Source organism: Piliocolobus tephrosceles, chromosome 1, assembly GCF_002776525.5.
Source record: "Piliocolobus tephrosceles isolate RC106 chromosome 1, ASM277652v3, whole genome shotgun sequence".
In the NCBI taxonomy this organism is placed as follows: domain Eukaryota; kingdom Metazoa; phylum Chordata; class Mammalia; order Primates; family Cercopithecidae; genus Piliocolobus; species Piliocolobus tephrosceles.
In genome coordinates, this window is record NC_045434.1 from 37055004 (window position 1) to 37076238 (window position 21235).

Here is a 21235-nt window from a genome sequence, read left to right on the forward strand (position 1 = left end):
TCTGGTTTCTGTCACCGTGGTTTGCATTTTCTAGAATTTTATTTATTTATTTATTTTTGACATGGGGTCCCACTCTGTGGCCCAGGCTGGAGTGCCATGGCATGATCACAGTTCACTATAGCCTCAACCTCCTGGGCTCAAGCAATCCTCCCATCTCAACCTCCTGAGTAACTGGGACCACAGGTGTAAACCACCACACTCAGCTAATTTTTTTATTTTTTGTAGACATGAGGTCTTGCTATATTGCCCAGGCTGGTCTTGAACTCTTAGGCTCAAGCAATCCCCCCATCCTGGCCTCCCAAAGTGCTGGGATTACAGGCATGAGCCACCATGTTATGTATACCAATAGTTTTTTCCTATTTAGTATTCCATTGTATAGATATACCATAATTTGTTTAGCCATTCTCCTGTTGATGGAAATTTGGTTTCCAGTTTGGGGTTATTATAAATAAAGCTGCTATGAACATTTGTGTAAAAAAATAAAGTAAAATGACCTAACGTTTACTGTATAATGGAAAATGCTATAACACCTAGAGTTAGTGGGGCACTTTTCATTTTCCCTTTTACTTAAATCAACATCACAGATTATTAAGAGTTTCACTAAGTTTGTTATTAAACATATTAAAATTCAACCCAAGGAAAAACAGGACAACTAGAAGATAACATTTATCATGTATAGGCACTCAGGTATACATTATGGCTAGGGAAAATAGCAAAACAAACAACTATCACATACCAAAATCTGAATATGGTTCCAATACAACCCAATCCCACCAACATCAATGAAAAGACTAGAAGTTTATCCCCAGGTAAAATCATTTGAGATATCTGATGTGAAACTATCATGTTATTTAAAGATGGAATGTGAGGCCAAAAAGCATTCACAAGTTCTGTTTAAGTTATATCATTAACTCATTTATGCCGGAGGTTGAAAAATTTTTTTTTTCAAAAATCAGACCTTGGCAATGACCTTGAGCAGTAAGATGTAAATAACTCCCACAAGCTTTGCATTCCAATAAATGGAACACAAGGCATAAATGGGTTAAATTAAAAAAAAAAAAAAAAGAAGTTGTCACTCAAAGGTTTTTGCCTATGCACAGATATAGGCTAATACAGTGCTTCTTTTCCTCAACTGAGAAGTATCACAAAAGAAAATTTAAAAGTACAATTGGCAAATAAAACAAGAAAACTCAGCTGGGCACAGTGGCTCGTGCCTGTAATCCCAGCACTTTGGAAGGCCAAGGCGGGTGGGTCACCTGAGGTCGGGAGTTTGAGACCAGCCTGGCCAACATGGTGAAACCCCGTCTCTAGGAAAAATACAAAAATTAGCCAGGTGTGGTGGTGTACTCCTGTAATCCCAGCTACTTGGGAGGTTGAGGCAGGAGAATTGCTTGAACCCGGGAGACGGAGGTTGCAGTGAGCTGAGATCATAACGTTGCACTCAGCCTGGACAACAGAGCGAGACTCTGTCTCAAACAAACAAAAACAAGAAAACTCAAAAACTCAAGTACATGGATGGAAGAAATGTGAAAATATCCAATGAATATATCAGATTATATATCTATTCACCAGTTCCCCTCTGAAGTTAAGCAAAACATTACACAATATAATATTTTGTATAACATTATACCCCCTTACCCACGGGGTATGTATTCTAAGACCCCTAATAGATGCCTGAAACTGTAGACACTACAGAGCCCTATATATACTATGTTTTTTCCTATATAGAAACAGGTAATGATACATCTTGATGAAGGGATGTATGGAGTGGGACAAGAAAGATTTTATCACACTAGGGCATGCAATTTAAAACTTATGAATTGTTTACTTCTGGAATTTTCCACTTAATATTTTTGGAACAACGTTGACCTCAGGTGACTGCAACCCCTCAGAAAGCAAAACTATAGATCAGGGAGGACTGCTATACCTTTTTAAACCACAAACAGGGACCACTGACAAACACATACACATATATAAGAGCATACACACAAGCATTAAGAATCCTACAGTTCCTAAATATTGCATAACTCTCTATAAAGTCAGTAGGATAGACCATTAAATGTTTTTACTAACACACCATGCTTTTCTGTATTGAAAATTACCTCTATATGGAGGTTAATAAATTTGGCCCAAAATATAATCAATCTCTGTTCCTAGTAACAAAACATGTCATAATAGAGTTTTCCATTAGAACAAATGTTTTTTCAGTAGAAAAAATAATCTCTTTATAATTTAAAAAACAGATAAAATGCAGTCCTAGTTCTTAATTCCCAACTAATACACACAGGTTACTTTTTTATTAAAATAAGTCAGAAATGGTTTCTTAAATCAGGAAAGAAACTATTTCTAGATTATTTCTTTTAGCTATAGCTTTAACATCATAATTCAATTAATCTACTAAAATGTGTAACTGTTGTATCTACAAAAAGCTTATCCTGCTCTAACGCACAAATAAGAAGTCTTAAAAAGTCTTCCACAAGCTGGGGAGGGCAGTGTGCACCTGTAGTCTCAGTTACTTGGAAGGATGAGGCAGGAGGATCACTTGAGCCCAGAAGTTGAGGTCTAGCCTAGGCAACATAGTGAGACTCCATCTCTTAAAAAAAAAAAAAAAAAAAAAGAATTCTTTTGCAAAAGAAAATTTTAATTGCACAGGATACTAATTTTCTCTAAATTTTCCAATGAATTTAGATCACCATTTGATACTTATTTTTCTTAACTTACATGGATTGAATAGGAAAACAAAATCATTTTTAGTTCTAATCTATTATCCCAAAAGTACACCATTTTGGGACATAAAGATAACAAGATTATCTTTACTGAAATTATTATAATTTTTCATTAAAATGTATTTTTATTTATTAAGTACAGCTAAAAAATAATTTCTAACCTTATAGTTTTTATTGTGTGTCTATTAGGGAAACACACAAAATAAGCATAATTCAGGTGTATTTAGTTTCACAGAAAAATCACAGTAACTTTAAACTGGGAAACACTGCCCTCTATAGTCCACTGAATTAAACAACAATTCGATTTATAATACTTAGAACAATATAATCTAGACAAGGAATTTTGGACTTTCTGCCTCGTTCCTGAAGCAAAATTTTCCCGCTCTATAAATCTTTTTTTCTTTTGTTTGAGATGGAGTCATGCTCTGTCGCCCAGGTTGGAGTGCAATGGCACGATCTCGGCTCACTGCAACCTCTGCCTCCCAGGTTCAAGCAATTCTCCTGCCTCAGCCTCCCAAGTAGCTGGGATTACAGTACCACCATGCCCAGCTAATTTTTGTATTTTTAGTAGAGACAGGGTTTCACCATATTGGTCAGTCTGGTTTCAAACTCCTGACCTCAGATGATCTGCCTGCCTTGGCCTCCCAAAGTGCTGAGATTACAGGCATGAGCCACCGCACTCAGTCTATAAATCCCTTTTTTAAAAAGAAGTTTATGCTAGAGAAATGCCCATGTCAAATATCCATTTAGCTGGGCACAGTGGCTCACGCCCAGGCAATAAGCAAGACCCCACCTCTACCAAAGAAAAAGAAAAAGAAAATTAGCTGGTGCAATGGCACACACCTGTAGTCCCAGCTACTCGGGAGGCGAAGGTGGGAAGATCACTTGAGCCCAGGAGTTTTAGGCTGCAATGAGCTAGGATTGCACCACTGCACCCAGCCTGGGCAACACAGCAAGACCTTGTCTCTAAACACAAACAAAATATTCATAAATCTCATTTAAAGCCTGTTCTCTAAAGAAATCAATACTTGCATGCTTATTGCAGCACTACTCAGAATAGCAAAGATAACAAGTCAACCTAAATGTCTATCACAGACGAATGGATAAATAAAATGTGGTATATATACACAATGAAATATTATACAGCTATAAAAAAGAATGAAATGTTGCAGGGTGCAGTGGCTCAAGCCTCTAATCCCAGCACTTTGGGAGGCCGAGACGGGCAGATCACGAGGTCAGGAGATCAAGACCATCCTGGCTAACACGGTGAAACCCCGTCTCTACTAAAAAATACAAAAAGCTAGCCGGGCGAGGTGGCGGGCGCCTGTAGTCCCAGCTACTCGGGAGGCTGAGGCAGGAGAATGGTGTGAACCCAGGAGGCAGAGCTTGCAGTGAGCTGAGATCCGGCCACTGCACTCCAGCCTGGGCGACAGAGCGAGACTCCGTCTCAAACAATAAATAAATAAATAAATAAAATAAAAAATAAAAAAGAATGAAATGTTATTTGCAGCAACATGGATGGATGGAACATGAGGTCATTATCTTAAGTGAAATAAGCTAGACACAAAAAGACAAACATCATGTTCTCATTTATATGTATGAGCTAAAAAATTTGATCACATGGAGGTAGAGAGTGGAAAGAATTAAAAGAGAGTGGGAGGGGTGAGTCGGGGGAAGAGGGGAAAATGAAGAGAAGTGGGTGAAAGGGTATAAACATACAGTAAGAAAGAAGGAATAAATTCAATGTTTGATAGCAGAGTAGTGGGACTACACTTGACAAAAATGTACAGATATCCTAAATGCCCTGACTTGATCAGTACACACTGTATACGTGTAACAAAATTTCACTGGTACCCCACATATTTGTAAGAAAATACAAGCAGTCTGGCAGGTGCGCCTGTAATCCCAGCACTTTGAGGCTGAAGTGGGTGAATTGTTTGAGTACAGGAGTTCAAGACTGGCCTAGGCAACATGGCGGAACCCCGGCTCTACTAAAAATACAAAAAACTAGCTGGGTGTGGTGACACACACCTGTAGTCCCAGGTATTCAGGAGGCTGAGGTGGAAAGATGGCTTGAGCCCGGGAGGTAGAGGGTGCAGTGAGCAGAGATCACACCACCGTACTCCAGCCTGGGTGATAGAGCCAGACCCTGTCTCAAAACCAAAGAAAAAAAAGAAAATACAAGCAGTCTGATAGTACTGGAATCTAAAATAAAAGATGAAGAGCGATAAATAGGTGGGACTTAAGTGTGAATATAAACCAGATTATGGTGGACTCTGTATGTCATGCTAATTTAGCCTGTAAGTAAAGGGGAACCACTTTTAAATGGGGAAAACATGGTCAGGTATACATTCAGATAAGTCAATTCAGAAGCAATGCGGAGGACAGAATTGAGAGGGACCACACTCAAAACAAGGAGAATACAGAAGGCATTGCAACAGCCCAGGCAAGAGATGATGATATATTAAGACAGAGGCAGTAGGGATAGAAAGAAAGTGATAGATGTAGATTACTTAAAAGATAAAATTCGTGACACTTGGCAACTAATTAAATAGGTCACTAAGAAAAAGCAGTAAGAAGAGACTCAGGGATCACTGCTACGTTCCTCACTTGAATGAACTCAGTATATGGCCGTACCATTAAATAAGCAATGAAGGAGAAGAAAGCATCTGAAGGCCAGGGTAAAGGGGGTAGAGAGTTGATGAGTTCTATTTTAGATCTGTTGAGTCGGAAGTGCCAATGCAACACTAAACAGAAATGCTCAATAAGTATTCCAGCACTCAATGGAAACTCAAAGCCAAAAAGGCAGAGTTCTTCAAGCCAAATGGAGCTTGTAGAAGTACTTGATTAGGCTCATATTATGTTTAACTTAAAAAACAAAATCAGAAGACGTCACTTAAAAAATGAGATTTCAGGCTGGGTACAGTGGCTCATGCCTGTAATCCTAGCACTTTGGGAGACTGAGGTGGGTGGACGACTTGAGGTCAGGAGTTCGAGACCAGCTTGGCCAACACGGTGAGGCCTCTTCTCTACTAAAAATACAAAAATTAGCTGGGCATGGTGGCATGTGCCTGTAGTCCCAGCTACCCAGGAAGCTGAAGCTGGAGAATCGCTGGAACCTGGGAGGCAGAGTCTGCAGTGAGCCAAGATCACAACACTGTACTCCAGCCTGGGCAACACAGTGAGATTCCGTCTCAAAAAAAAAAAAAAAGAAATCGAGAGTTTATATCAGATCTGGTACTACTGAGCATTCATGGCAATAACTGGCTTGAGCTAAGCTAAGGTCTAATTCCCCTCTTTAAATAGGGCATGCACTCTACTGCAAACCACAGCCTCGTGATTCTCTCTATATAAATCAAAACCCACTTCATTCATTTATGTTAATGGCCTGGCCCATGAAGGCACTTGTTTTTGATTTTTTTTTGTGACCCTCATCTAAAAACCTTAAGCCCTGATCAGGACACAGAAAAGATCAGGGCTAAAACATAAATTTAGACTCAATATAGGCTGTGGTTAAAACTGCAAAAATGATAGGGAGAGTCACAGTTTTGAAAATCATCAACACAGGCTGAATCTTGGGGCAAAAAAATACTTAATCATGCAGATTTTGTGCTTTATAATATTTCTATTACCTTAAAAGTGGCCTTTACTATACTGAAATCTTGATTCAAAATTCACTTTCCCTGTATATATTTTAATCTCTTCAGTAACACTGTTAGTCTTTAACCACAAATGCTGAGTATTCTATTTATTCCCAGGTAGCTTTTTTCAGGAACTGCTAATAGCATCCTACATACCTATATGCTCTAAAAATGCTAATTAAATTAAATAAAGTATTCCCCTTATACTGAGCATAAGTTATGCCCTGGAACTTGAAGAAACAAAAGAAGAACCAGAAGAAGGTTGGAAACACACTCTTAAGAGAGAAATGTAAGGGATTCATGTTATTTACCCTGGAAAAGAGAATTAGAAGGGAATTAGAATAATCTAGGTACCCTCTATGTCATGGCCCTGTGATGAACTTTGTAGGTGGTAAATAGCAACACAAAGGTGAATCCGACACGGTCCTTGCCTTGAAGAGCCTATGGGCTGGATGGAGTACTATCAAGTCCAACAGTCAGGTGAATTTCTTTCTGAGATAAGAGTTTTAACACATGAGAAAATATAACTTAAAGAATTATTCTCTAGCATAAAGCAGCTAAAGAACTTCAATGTAATACCTTATAGTCAGCAAAAATTAGATATGAATAACAAGAAAAAAGTCAAAGGTAAATTTTTGTCAAAAATAAATCTGTCTAGCTATTTCTTAAAATATAAATTGTAAAACTTATGACTGCCTTCATAGGTAAGCATAAACAACAGGTAAAAATTTATCTACTCTTTCAATAATTGTTATAGGTAAAAGATAACTAAGATGATGTTACAAAAACCACAGATGAATAGCAGCAAATTTTGCAAAAGGCTAGATGGATACTGGACAGCTAGACAACCACTTATTTGGCTGCTGGAACTAAAGAAAGGAGGGTGTCAGTTCTCTCATCTACGCTATTTATCTCCACGGACAACACACAAATAACAATGGATCCCAGTCTAAACATCATCAGACCAGGGAGGTGAAGAGAAATGAAGCTAATAATAAGATCCCCAGTAAATATAAAAGTTTTAAAGATCTAAGAAGTTTAAGAAAGAAAAAAAAAAAGCAAGAGAGAGAACCGAAGTATTAACAATATCACTGAAACACACAGAAAACACTAGAAATTCCTGAGAATAAAACTGCATCTTATTTATAATGAACTTTGCTCCCTCTGGCGGTCACTAAAGGTTTTACCAGATGCGAGTAGAAACGGAGGCAGAGGACAGAGAAGTGGAATTGCAGAAACTAAGTTAACCTTCTTCTATCTATCAAACAAAGGTTTCATTTTCAAAGAAACCCTTTTTTAAAAGAAGAATTTAGAGCTTAGTATCATGGAGGCAGCTCTGCAGGACTACAGAAACAGTCACAAGTGAAAAGATACTTCTAGGGAATGGGACTGAAAGAGTATGTAAGTGTGTGGGGCAAGGCACTTGTTTTAAGTTTCATTTTCTACTCTTCCACACTGTCTGAATTTTTGTTTCCATAAGCCTCTATTATTTTCATGAAAACATTATTTAGTGGACAATGTGGAGGAATATCTAAGTCTTTTTACAAGTTTACTAACAGAATATTTTGCTTCTCATTCAGAGTAAAAGCCACAATCCTTACAGCAGGCTCTACTATGTACCCAACTCTGCCTCATTTTCTATTTCTCCACCCCTCGTTCTCATATACATTCAGTCCTCGTTGCAGTTTCTAGAGCACATCAGGCATGATCCTACTTTAGAGACTTGCACTGGCTGTTTCCTCTATACAGAATATTCTTCCTCCTGTATGGCTCATTCTTTCACTTAATTTCAATTTACGCTCAGTGTCACCTTTTCAGTGAGCCTCCCCTGACCATCTTATTTTAAATTAAGAAGGCACCCCTACCTCCTGTGTGCCCTATCCTTCTTCCCTGCTTTCTCTCCATAGTACTAATCACTTTTTAAGACACCACATTTACTAATACAATATTAATATTTACAATATTTACTTTATTATTTATCTCTATCGGACTGCAAGCTTCCTAAGAGCAGGGGTTGTTCTGCTGTGTTCAGTGCTAAATCCCCAGCCCCTACAACTACACAGTAAGTATAAAATTAATGTGTGAAATAAATGACTGACTGGTATCAATAACACCTTAATATATGGTAGAAAAAAGAACAAAATGCCTCATTTTATATTTGGTTCAATATAAAATGGTAATCTATTATAGATTAGGATAAATTTTAATTATATATGCAAAATACATACTATTAATCTTTTAATCAGTGAGATCTGGAGAGAGATCATTAATGTCATTAATGGGCTGCTTTTTTGTTTTTGCCTAATGTATATGACTAAGATACCAAATACACTCAAATTTAATCATTCTGCTATTAGTACTTAAAAGCTTTTGTATAACAGGACTCAAAAGAAATAGTACCCATGCATCTTGGAACAAGAATCTTCTCCAAAGAGCTATGGAAAATATCAGATACTACCTGGGAGTTACGAAAAAAATACCTAATTCTTTAACTTGGAAAATGTCCTCTTCTAGAACCATTAATATTTATCAGAGATAAAAAAATACTTTTTTGTCCAGAGTGGAAAATACATTAAAATTACTACAAGACTTAACAGTTTGGTGGTCCTGCTTTACATGTCAACATTATTTATTTACAAGCAAGGAAGCCACTTCAGAGCAGCGTTACTTTATGGCTCAGGGCATTCACACTAAGGAAAATACTACCCTTCCATGTGATCACTGAGTCAATTAAGTAGTAGTCAAAAAAACAAGGTGACTGGGATGCGGTTATTTTCCAATTTTACCAAAGTTTTTACAAAACTGCCTTATTATTTGTCAAAACTCACTGAATTACACACTTAATGTTTGTACATTTCACTATACATAAATTTTGCCAAAAAACAAAGTAAGACTCCTATAGAGAACTTTATTGGTAAATTTTCTATTCACAGTGGTATAGGTTAGAAATTCTGAAACTACTTTCTGTATATTCTAGACTTAAGCAAATGAGTAACTATATTGAGGATACTGGGAGCCAGGGTTGTTCTGTTGGAGAAAGGAGCTACAAATATGAAAGAGGAAAGGCTAGTATGTACCCTGTAGTATTGGGATGGAATTACAGGTATGAATATAAACTTATGGTTTTTAGTATATAAGTAGATACATATATAAATACTGATACAGGACATATATGTGTGAGAGTTACATAAGTATTAATACATGTATACACATGTCTGTGTCATATACATATGTCTGTGTCTACAATGTGTATTCAACATGTGTATCTATGTATGTATACATATACATACATATGCATGTATGTGTGTATGGCTGGGTGTGGTGGCTCACGCCTTTAATCCCAGCACTTTGGGAGGCTGAGGCAGGTGGATCACGAGGTCAGGAGTTCAAGACCAGACTGGCCAACATGATGAAACCCCGTCTCTATTAAAAATGCAAAAATGAGCTGAGTGTGGTGGTGGGCGCCTGTAATCCCAGCTACTTGGGAGGCTGAGGCAGAGAACTGCTTGAACCCAGGAGGCAGAGGTTGCAGTGAGCCGAGATCGCGCCACTGCAGATCTGTCTAGCCTGGGCAACAGAGCAAGACTCTGCCTCAAAAAAAAAAAAAAAAAAAAGTGTATCTACAGATACATACATTTGAGGGTATGTAATTTTAGGTCTGTCTTATGAGAGGGCCTAGAAGCAATGACACTCCAGTAGCAATGAACATACCCGAGCATCCAGACCTTGGTTTCTAAATACTATACTAAAGAGTTAAAGAGAAGCAGCCAATTCCAGGGATAGGGCAGGGCAAACACCAGGTAAGTCTATGTAGTGAGTTGAATTGTGTCCCTCAAAAAGGTATGCCCAAATCTTAATCCCAAGGACCTGTTAATAAGACCCTAATTGGAAACAGGATCTTTGCAGATGTAAGTTAAAATAAGGTCATACTGGATTAAGGTGGGCCCTAAATTCAATTACTAGTGTCTACTAGAAAAAGGAGAAGGAGATTTGGATACAGAAACATAGGGAAGAAGGCCATGTGAAGACAGAGGCTAAGAACGGAGGTAGGCTGCCACAAGTCAAACAATGCCTGGGGCCACCATAAGCTGGAAGAGGCAAGGAATGATTCTTCCCTACAACCTTCACAGGGAGCATGGCTCTGCTAACACCTTCTTTCCAATGCCTCCACAACTGTGAGAGAATAATTTTCTGTTGTTTTAAACCACAAAGTACTGTCTGTGGCACTTTATTACAGTAGCCCTAGGAAACTAGTACTGCTTGAAACGTCTTGTGCCAGGAAGTAAGAAAATGCTCAATGATGGGGACATATCAAAAAGGACATAGAAGCCATCTTGAAAAAGCTCCAAGTGGCCAAATAAATGCTTTTAATGAATTATACCTCACTGAATAAAAGAGAAATCCATGAGTCTATACCAATATAAATACAGGAGCCATCTTGAAGGTACTCCCAGTAGACAAAAAAATAATGATCTTAATGGATTATATCCCACTGAATAAAAATCTATGAGTCTAAATTGATATAAATACATGAATGTTGAGTGAGGCAATCACTCAGTGAGCCCTGAGTGTCCCTACTCATTCCGGTTCAATAGACCAGGCCCTGACCATTCTTTACCTGGGCCATTTCTTCCTGTGTATGCAAGAAGCCATCTTCAGGAATGAGGTAATGTATCTCCATCCCCTGACAACAATCAGGTTTGCTTCCACCTGCTAAAAAAGTGGTCAATCCCCATAGCTCAGTTCTCCTTCCCTATAGCACAATACACTGCATATGTAAGAATCCAGCTAGGACCACCTGCGTCATCCCTGTGGGATTTGAGGGACACAAAAAAATCAATGCAAACCAAATGAAGCTCATACAGTTTGTGATGCCATGAATAATAAAGTCCTTTGGCTCTGACCCAAGAGTCTTATGCTTTCTGCCAGCATCTAAGAAACAGTAACAGGCTAACTTACCAGCTTCCAGGTAGAGTAAAATCTTAGACCTTTCACAGTTCTTGACAATGAATAAATGAAAAAAAAAAATGGGAGGAAAGTTCTCGACAATGAATAAATGGGCAGAAAGGGAAAGTCCATCCTTACAGTGGAATGCTAAATAATAAATGAAAGCAAAATTATGGAGTTAAAAAATAATTCACAAACATTAAAACTAGTGGGTGAAATCTGACCAGGAAAAGGATATTTACATAGTCTCAAACTGTTTCCCCACAAAGTACTCATTAATTAATTACAAAAGGAATTAACTTCCCATTAATCACAAAGGGAAAAATAGGAACTTCACAGTAGAGAAGTCTGGCAGACATCACCTTTCCCAAGTGATCAAAGTTAACATCCCAATATTGGAACAAACAGATACCATGTACCTCCTGGTATGATGTATTGAGGAGGACACAACTGCGTGGTATTCTTCCTAAAAATGTATAATCTAAATGTAATTATAAGGAAACATCAGGCAAACCCAAAATAAGGGACATTCTACAAAACAACTGGCCTGTGATCTGCAAAAGTATCATGGGCAAGAAAGGGAAAAAAATGGCTGAGAAACTGCTCTATTAGAGAAGACTAAAGATACATGACAATTAAATATGACGCATGACCCTGCATTAGAAGATGGATCAGCATTTGAAGAATAACTTTAAAGGGCATTATTAACGACAAGATTATCATTATAACGATATATTTGAATACGGACTATAGACTTGACAATACTAAATCAATGTTAAAATTCCTCATTTTGATCATTATAGTATACTTATACAGTAGCCCTCCTTTATCCACAGTTTCAGTTTCCACGGTTTCAGTTACCCACTGCCAATCCAAAATATTCAGTGGAAAATTCCAGAAATAAACCATTCCTAAGTTTTAAACTGTGCACCATTCTGGGCAGTGTGATGAAATTTCACACCATCTCACGCCCTCCACTCCAACCCACTCCATCCCGCCTAGAACATAAATCATCCTTTTGTCTAGCCAGTATAGTCACACTGTATATGCTACCTGCCCATTAGTCACTTAGTTCCCTTCAAGGTTATCAAGATTGACTGTCGACTGTTGCAGTACCATGTTTGTGTTCAAGTAACCATTATTTTACTTAATAATGGCCCCAAAGTACAAGAGTAGTGATACTGGCAATTCAGTATGCCAAAGAAAAGCCATAAATTGCTTCCTTTAGGTGAAAAGGTGAAAGTTCTCAACTTAAGGAAAGAAAAACATTGTATGCTGAGGTAAGTAAGAACAGTAAGAACAAATCTTCTATCCAAGAAATTGTGAAAGAAAAAAAAACTTGTGCTAGTTTTCCTGTCCCACCTTAAACTACAAAAGTTACAGCCATAATGCAACATAAGTACTTAGTACAGAAGAAAACAACATTTACTTTGTGGATTGAAGACATGCACAGAAATGGTTTCCAACTGTCAACAATCAGGTTAGTACTAGCCAGTTTCAGGTACTCACTGGGGGTCTCGGAATGTATTCCCTGATAAGGAGGGACCACTGCGTAAAAAAAGGTTCTTTTTATTAGGAAAAAAATCCTGAATCAGTGATAAAGGAACATGTTGTCTCCAACTTATCTCAAACAATTTGGAAAAAATGTATTTATGTGTGTGTGTGTGTGTGTGTGGGTGGGTGTGTGTTATATATATGTGTGTCTATCTGTAAAGAAAGAGAATGAGGCCGGGCGCGGTGGCTCAAGCCTGTAATCCCAGCACTTTGGGAGGCCGAGACGGGCGGATCACGAGGTCAGGAGATCGAGACCATCCTGGCTAACATGGTGAAACCCCGTCTCTACTAAAAAATACAAAAAACTAGCCGGGCGAGGTGGCGGGAGCCTGTAGTCCCAGCTACTCGGAGGCTGAGGCAGGAGAATGGCGTAAACCCGGGAGGCGGAGCTTGCAGTGAGCTGAGATCCGGCCACTGCACTCCAGCCCAGGCGACAGAGCGAGACTCCGTCTCAAAAAAAAAAAAAAAAGAAAGAGAATGATAAAGCAAATACAACTATGGTGAATCTGGATAAAGGCCTTACAGAAGTTCCTTATATTATTCAAAACTTTAAAAACAAAACAAAAAAAAACTTACCCTCCCCCCAAAACAAAGGCAAAATAATTGCCTTAATTATAGTAAACATTGAACAACATATTCTTGAGATAAGACGAAACATATAACAGAAAACAGTCATTTTTAAAGATGAATTTTAAAGCACTGTTTTATACCTCAAGGAACCACAGAGCTTTGACAAAAATAATAGCTGCCTTGAACTTTTTACACATATACACACACTTAAGTTTACACCTTATAGATATATTTCCAGTATTAGCTATAGAACAGACAGCAGAGTGATTAACAACAGGGCTCTGGACTCACATAAATACAGGTCTAAATCCCCGTACCATCATTTGTTAGCTGGCTTTTTTTTTTTTTTTGAGATGGGGTCTCACTCTGTCACCCAGGCTGGAGTGCAGTGGTGCAATCACAGGTGACTGCAACCCTGAACTCCTCTGTTCAATGGATCCTCCCACCTCAGTCTCCCAGGTAGCTGAGACTACAGGCGCACACCACCGTGCCTGGCTAATTTGTTTTTTTTTTTTTTTTTTTTAAATAGAGATGGGGTCTTGCTTTGTTGCCCAGGCTGCTCTCAAACTTCTTGCCTCAAGTGATTCTCCTGCCTCAGTCTCCCAAAGTGTTGGAATTATAGGAGTGAGCCACCACACCTGGCCTTAGCTGGCTAATTTTAGGTAAGTTACTAAATCTCTCTGTGCCTGAATTTCCTCATTTTTAAAACGCAGATTATAGTAGTTTCTAACTGTGAAGACTTTTTGTGAAGATATCAAAAGACAATACATGTAAAGAACGCAGCACATTCAGGCCAGGTGCAGTGGTTCACGCCTGTAATCCCAGCTATTCAGGAGGCTGAGGCAGAAGAATTGTTTGAACCTGGGAGGTGGAGGTTGCAGTAAGCTGAGATTGTGCCACTGCCTCCAGCCTGGGTGATAGAGACTCCATCTCAAAAAAAAAAAAAGAACTCAACAAATTCAGAATGAGTGTTGTTCTTATTTATTTATTTTTTTAGAATATCAAAAGAAAATTTTTAACCTAAAAGATAATGAACTAAATGACAAATCTCTTCTGAGATGGAGGTTATGATCTGCCTCCCAACAGTTTAAAAGACAAAAAAAAAAAGCTATGAGTCAAAGGGGACCAGCTTAGAGTGTTTAAACCAAAAACTAAAATGTAAATAAAACATAAAATTCCTCCTTACCACTGGATTCCAATGTTAAAATACTTTTAGAATAATATGTTATATATTCTTTTAATGTTATTCAATGTATTAAATATTAATTTTTTAAAGTTTATTATTTAATGTATTAAATAATTAATTAAAGAATATGAAAGTGCCTTTGGCTCTGCTTGGTTTACTCAAGTATATACTTAATAGGTTAGATTTAGACACTTTTAAAAAGCATCCTTAACACCTGTTTGGAATCTGCAAGCCCTTTTTTTTTTTTTTTGAGACAAGAGTCTTGCTCTGTTGCCCAGGCTGGAGTGCAATGGCACACCTCGGCTCACTGCAACTTCTGCCTCCCGGGTTCAAGCGATTCTCCTGCCTCAGCCTCCCCAGTAGTTGGGACTACAGGCACCCGCCACCATGGCTGGCTAATTTTTGCATTTTAAAGTAGAGACAGGGTTTCACCATGTTGGTCAGGCTGGTCTCGAACTCCTGACCTCAGATGATCCACCCACCTCAGCCTCCCAAAGTGTTGGGATTACAGGTGTGAGCCACTGCGCCTGGCCTGCAAGCATTTTAAGAGTAATAGTTAACGAAATTTTACTAAAGTACTGAAGGTAAGAAATCATAAATTCTGTCATTTATCAGAATTTATAAACTCAAATGCCTTCATAGGCCAAGCATCAGCAATAGTGTTGTATAAATCAGCAGGGAAGGATGAGAACACAGTGACTGGACCTGAAAAATACTCTGCCTAAAGGCACTCATATTCAAGTTTTGTTTCATTTTTAAACATTGTGCAACAGTTGTTCAGGCTGAGTTCAGCTCAGGGGGCACCTGTTTTGACCACTGATTTTCAGATTTTAAGCCCTCAGAACCTTGAGATACATAGTTGTATGCATATTTGGTCTTATAAAAAAGAGAAAATTTCTTTTTTTTTTTTTTTTGAGGCGGAGTCTTGCTCTGTCGCCCCGGCTGGAGTACTGTGGCCGGATCTCAGCTCACTGCAAGCTTGCCTCCCGGGTTTACGCCATTCTCCTGCCTCAGCCTCCCAAGTAGCTGGGACTACAGGCGCCCGCCACCTCGCCCGGCTAGTTTTTTGTATTTTTTAGTAGAGACGGGGTTTCGCAGTCTCTACTGCACTGGCAGTGTTAGCCAGGATGGTCTCGACCTCCTGACCTCGTGATCCGCCCGTCTCGGCCTCCCAAAGTGCTGGGATTACAGGCTTGAGCCACCGCGCCCGGCCTTTAAAAAAGAGAAAATTTCTGAAAATGAAGACTCACGCACATCAGAAACATAAGGAAATTTCCCATGCCTATAATCCCAGCACTTTGGGAGGCCGAGGTGGGTGGATCACATGAGGTCAGGAGTTCAAGACCAGCCTGGCCAACACAGCAAAACCCTATCTCTACTAAAAAAAAAAAAAAAAAATTTTAATAAAAAAATTAGTCAGGTGTAGTGGTGCACACCTGTAGTCCCAGAGGCTGAAGTGGGAGAATCACTTGAACCTGCGAGGTGGAGGTTACATTCAGCCAAGATCCTACCACTGTGTTCCAGCCTGGCTGATAGAGAGAGACCCTGTCTCAAAAAAAAAACAGAAGGAAATTTTTCAATGACTTCTAAAAGGCAGTCATATCATTAAAGATATCCAAAGTTGGTTATCTCTTCCACTTTGTACTCTTAAGATACATTTTTAATATGTCATAATATATAATCTTTTAAAGTTCCTAACAAGTCTGAGATTTTTAAGATTCCATGATTAATGGAACAAATTCCTTCATACCAGTAACAACTATGTACCCATGTAATTATTACAAAAACATTGAAAATTGTTTAATTCATTAACTGCTAAAATGTTTGGCCTAATTGTTTTTATTGAAAAAAAATTCAATTTGCATGTTTTACATGGTACAATGCAACCTCTATCTCACTGAAATACCTGTTAATCATTTAACAATATTCTTAAATAGTGACCTCACCTTTATTAAATTCTTTCTAGATGTTCTCCAATAAGTATATGAGAAAAACAGGGTATATTTAAGTGAACAATATCCAATGCTTCCAAAGTCCAAAGCAATCTCTTTTCCTGCTGGATTCCCTAACATTTACATTATTATCGTTTTATACTATTAAAGATTATATATATTGATATGTTTTACCTTCTCTATTACACTTTAAACTATATAATGGCAGAAATCATGTCTTATTTATCTTTTATCCCTAATAAGAAGCATTTTGCCCTTGCATAGAAGGTGATCATAAAAAAGAAATCCAAGAGTAACGTTTTTTCCAGCATGATAATCTCAAGTTAAACTCTTTCCAATTCTTATGTAATTCAAACTCTTCTGCTTTCAAAAACTCTGCAACTCAGAGAAGTTCTCAGCATCAGTAGCTGGTTATGTTACTATTTAAGTATTATTAATTTTTTTTATTTTTCTGAGACAGAGTCTCGCAGTGCTGCCCAGGCTGGAGTGCAATGGCCTGATTTTGGCTCACTGCAGCCTCAGCCTCCCAGGTTCAATCAATTCTCCTGCCTCAGCTTCCAGAGTAGCTGGGATTACATGTGTGTACCACCACATCCGGCTAATTTTTGTATTTTTAGTAGAGCCAAGGTTTCACCATGTTGGCCAGGCCAGTCTTGAACCTCAGGTGAACCACCTGGCTTGGCCTCCCAGAGTGCTGGGATTACAGGTGTGAGCCACACCTCGCCAGCAATTATTTTATTAGATAAATATTACAATAACTTTATAATATTTCAAGAAAGTAAAACTTTAAGCATATCACTTAAAACTAAGCTTAGTTTTAGACATTTATTACAGAGAAGGATCATAAGTTTTTGGAAAGTATTATTATAATCATTAAGTCTTACCTGAGGATTCCAACCTGGATCTAGTTTTTTAACTACTGCAATGTATTCCTGCATTGCTTGGCTGGGGCTTGAATCACCAAGTGCTTTCCATGCTTCCCTACAATATGGAATATCCAAAATGGCCTGTCATTATGCAAATAACACAAACAGCATTTTTCTTATTATTATTAAAAAAAATTGCACGCACATTTCAAGGGTCTCGGAATATAGAGATAATAAGTTACGGATACAGAAGTTCTGTCTTTTTGCATTTACATTGGTCTAGAGCTATACAGACCTTATTGCCCTACCTAAGAAGCCTTTTCAGACATTTTTTTTTTTCCTAATCACCCTCCCCTATGAAATTTTAAAAACACAGATACACTGCATATCTATTAAATTTTGGAAGACCACAAACCACTGTAATCTAAGATTTTATAACTTCCTCAAACCAAGTTTCACCCCATTGCAGATGTATGCTCCACAGACTAATACAGATTATTCTCATAAATTAACTGTGCTTATGGGATTTTGGTCATAAACTAATCATCACATAAAAAACAATATTCCCAAGGAAAATGCATCAAACTTCTTACTAAGATACAAGAAATCCACCTTCCCTTTCTGCTCTTACCTCATCTATAAATTACTAGTAACTGATCCTGGGAACTCAGTCTGGGACTTCAAAAGTCAGGGATGGTGAGGGCAGAAACAAGAACACTGGCCAGGCGTGGTGGCTCATGCCTGTAATCCCAGCACTTTGGGAGGCTGAGGCAGGTACACCACCTGAGGTCAGGAGTTTGAGACCAGCCTGGCCAACACGGTGAAACCCCATCTCTGCTAAAAATACAAAAGTTAGCCGGGCATGGTGGTGTGCGCCTGTAGTCCAGCTACTCTGGAGGCTAAGGCAGGAGAACTGCTTGAACCTGGGAAGCAGAGGTCGCAGTAAGCTGAGATGGCACCACCGCACTCCAGCCTGGGCAACAGAGCAAAATTCTGTCTCAAAAAAAAAAACCAAAAAGCAAAAGCAACAACTAAAGAATACTAATGAGTAAGTTAGGGACTTCCTACAATATAAATGGCAAAAGCAACATTTTAGTCCTGAGCTTCCTTTTGAGTCATTTTTTTTTTTCCACCCCCTACAGGCTGCCAGGACAGGCCTCCTTCTTGGTTTTTCCCTGCCAGTTCTTTCTAATTCCAACCAGGGTTTCTTGATTTCCCTGATTTGCTGTCAAACAGAACTCAATTCCACATTTTTTTTTCACTACCTTCCTGCTTCTATGATGAATATAACATCTTTCTGAGGTTTTCTAAATTTATTTTCATTGAATTCCTTAAGAACTACTTGTATGTATCATAACACTTCATCCCTAAATAGATCAGCCTACACAAACTCAGGAAATTTATCATCAATACTATTATATAATAGAGAGGTTATACATTCAGATTTTCCTGATTGTCCCAATAATGTCCTTTATGGCTTTCTTCTCCCACACCAGGAACCAATCAAGATCCACACACAGGATTGAGTTTCATGTATTGTCAGCTTTTTTGTCTTCCATATTGTTGGTATTTTTTAAGAGTCCAACTGTTTTATAAAATATCTCTCAATTTGAATTTGTCTAATTGTTTCCTTACCTACATAGTGTTCTTGCCAGAAATTATTAATCATGATTAGAATTGGGTTAAATTATTTCAGCAGAGTAATATATAGGTGACATGCCCTTTTCAATGCATCACACTGGGGGCACATGATGTCAGTCTGTCCCATCATCAATAAGATTCATGGTTGGTAATGGCAGTATCTGTCAGGTTTCTCCCTCATAATTAAAAAGTAAATGGTGGGTCAGCCTGTAACCCATAGTTTTGCTCCCCAATAGTTTTTCACCTAGCATTTTAACAACAGTTTTCCTCAATAGTTTTTCTCCAATAGTTCCCGAATATTTTGTCATCTAATATTTTATCATTTGTTGATGTTCTTGCCTAAACAATTATTATGGTGGCTATAAAATCTAAATTTTTTTAATTGCTAAAAACAATGGAGAAACAGGCAAAGCACAGAAAAAAAAATGAAGCTATAAAATTTCATAAATTATGACAAAAACTCACCGTAAATGTTAACATCAGGTATTCTTTAGAACAGTAAAAAAATGCCAGAGAACTGTTGGTTATCATCAACCAAAAAACTTGTGCAAGAATATAATCAATGCACTGCTTCCTTCACTGAGACTGTCCTATATAAAAAAAAATCACCTGAACTAAACAGTGTGGGTAGTGACATAAGTGATTTACATCTCGGTTCAAGCTCTGTATCTCCTTACAGCTGGGTAACAAACAGTTGGCAGGCAGGAAATGTATCCAGGGGACCAGATTTTATGTGGGACTGCTCTAGAATATAAACTCAGAACCCGTATTTTATCACTTCCTCTCTCTATAACCATATTTTATCTTTTTTTCTTTTTTAACTCTACCTTCTAACCTTCTTTTAATTCCAGGGCTGATGCTCCAAAGCCTTCCCTTCTATAACTAAGATTCCCAGTTGTATGCAATTTCTTTTTTCACTTAGACAAGGTAAGAGAAGACGAGGTCTCATAAATGACAAGAAGGAACTTCTGGATTATAAGTTTAAAAAGTTTGCAAAAGTATACTCTTTTTTTTTTTTTTTTTTGAGGCAGAGTCTCGCTCTGTCGCCCAGACTGGAGTGCAGTGGCCGGATCTCAGCTCACTGCAAACTCCGCCTCCCGGGTTCACGCCATTCTACTGCCTCAGCCTCCCGAGTAGCTGGGACTACAGGCGCTCGCCACCTCGTCCGGCTAGTTTTTTGTATTTTTTAGTAGAGACGGGGTTTCACTGTGTTAGCCAGGATGGTTTCGATCTCCTGACCTCGTGATCCGCCCGTCTCCGCCTCCCAAAGTGCTGGGATTACAGGCTTGAGCCACCGCGCCCGGCCAAAAGTATACTCTTTTTTTATGTATTCAGAGAAAAAGGGAAGTTAGTATCTGGTTTTGGCTTTTCACTGAACTTCTCCCTTCTTCCCAAGAGTACTATAAGCTGTTATTTACTGTGGCGTGGGTGCGGCAAGGAACACAAGAGTAGCAAGAGACAGGGAGATGAAACTGGGACAGGGAAGAAGGATGAAAAATGGGGATTTATCCTGCTGTTCGGCCCTTCCCATCATTCTGGCCTTCTTCCAAAAATCCCTCCAGAGGGGAGAAGTCATGATCCATTAGGGGCTGAATGACAGAAAACGAAAATCTCAAGCAATAGCTCTCATGATTACTCTCTTACGTATTAAAATGTGAGGCATGTATGTCTGTTGTGAACCACTTATATTCCAACATGCTAGCATAAGAATCCTTCAGGAGACTTAGCTAAAAGTAGATTTCTTTAATCTCTCTCCCAATTGCCTGTTATTAGTACAGGCTACAGCAGAGAGAGATTAATATAAAAATAATTCTTTAATCAGCTCACTGCTTTCTAATTCCTAAACACCCAAACCACTTCCAACAACCTCATTAAAGATTCCAAGAATTTCTTACCATTTTTGCTTTCCTTCAAAATCAAAGAAGCTTGGTTTAGGAGTATTGCAATTTCCAACTTTGACCTAAATGAGGGAAGGAAAATCAAGAACTTATTTTTCAAAGAAACATCTGGGAAACTTTTCCTTTTCAAATGTATTATGTATATTTAGTAACCATAGGTTGGAAAATATTTGCACCTATATGGAATAGAAAAATTTAACATTCTTTGCAAAAGCAAACAAAAAACCCAAACAGAATCAAACATTGCATACAGG

General features: G+C 38.3%; 1 protein-coding gene across 1 annotated transcript in view; it reads right to left on the reverse strand.

The window, feature by feature from the left end:
• ACBD6 (acyl-CoA binding domain containing 6) overlaps nucleotides 1–21235 on the reverse strand; it is a 215651-nt gene that overhangs the window by 186721 nt on the left and 7695 nt on the right. Inside the window, exons 2-3 of the mRNA XM_026448151.2 lie at nucleotides 20979–21043; nucleotides 17461–17557 (exon numbers count right to left, since the gene is read on the reverse strand). Of these exons, the coding sequence (XP_026303936.1) occupies nucleotides 17461–17557; nucleotides 20979–21043 (162 nt within the window). The remainder of the gene's footprint in view (nucleotides 1–17460; nucleotides 17558–20978; nucleotides 21044–21235) is intronic.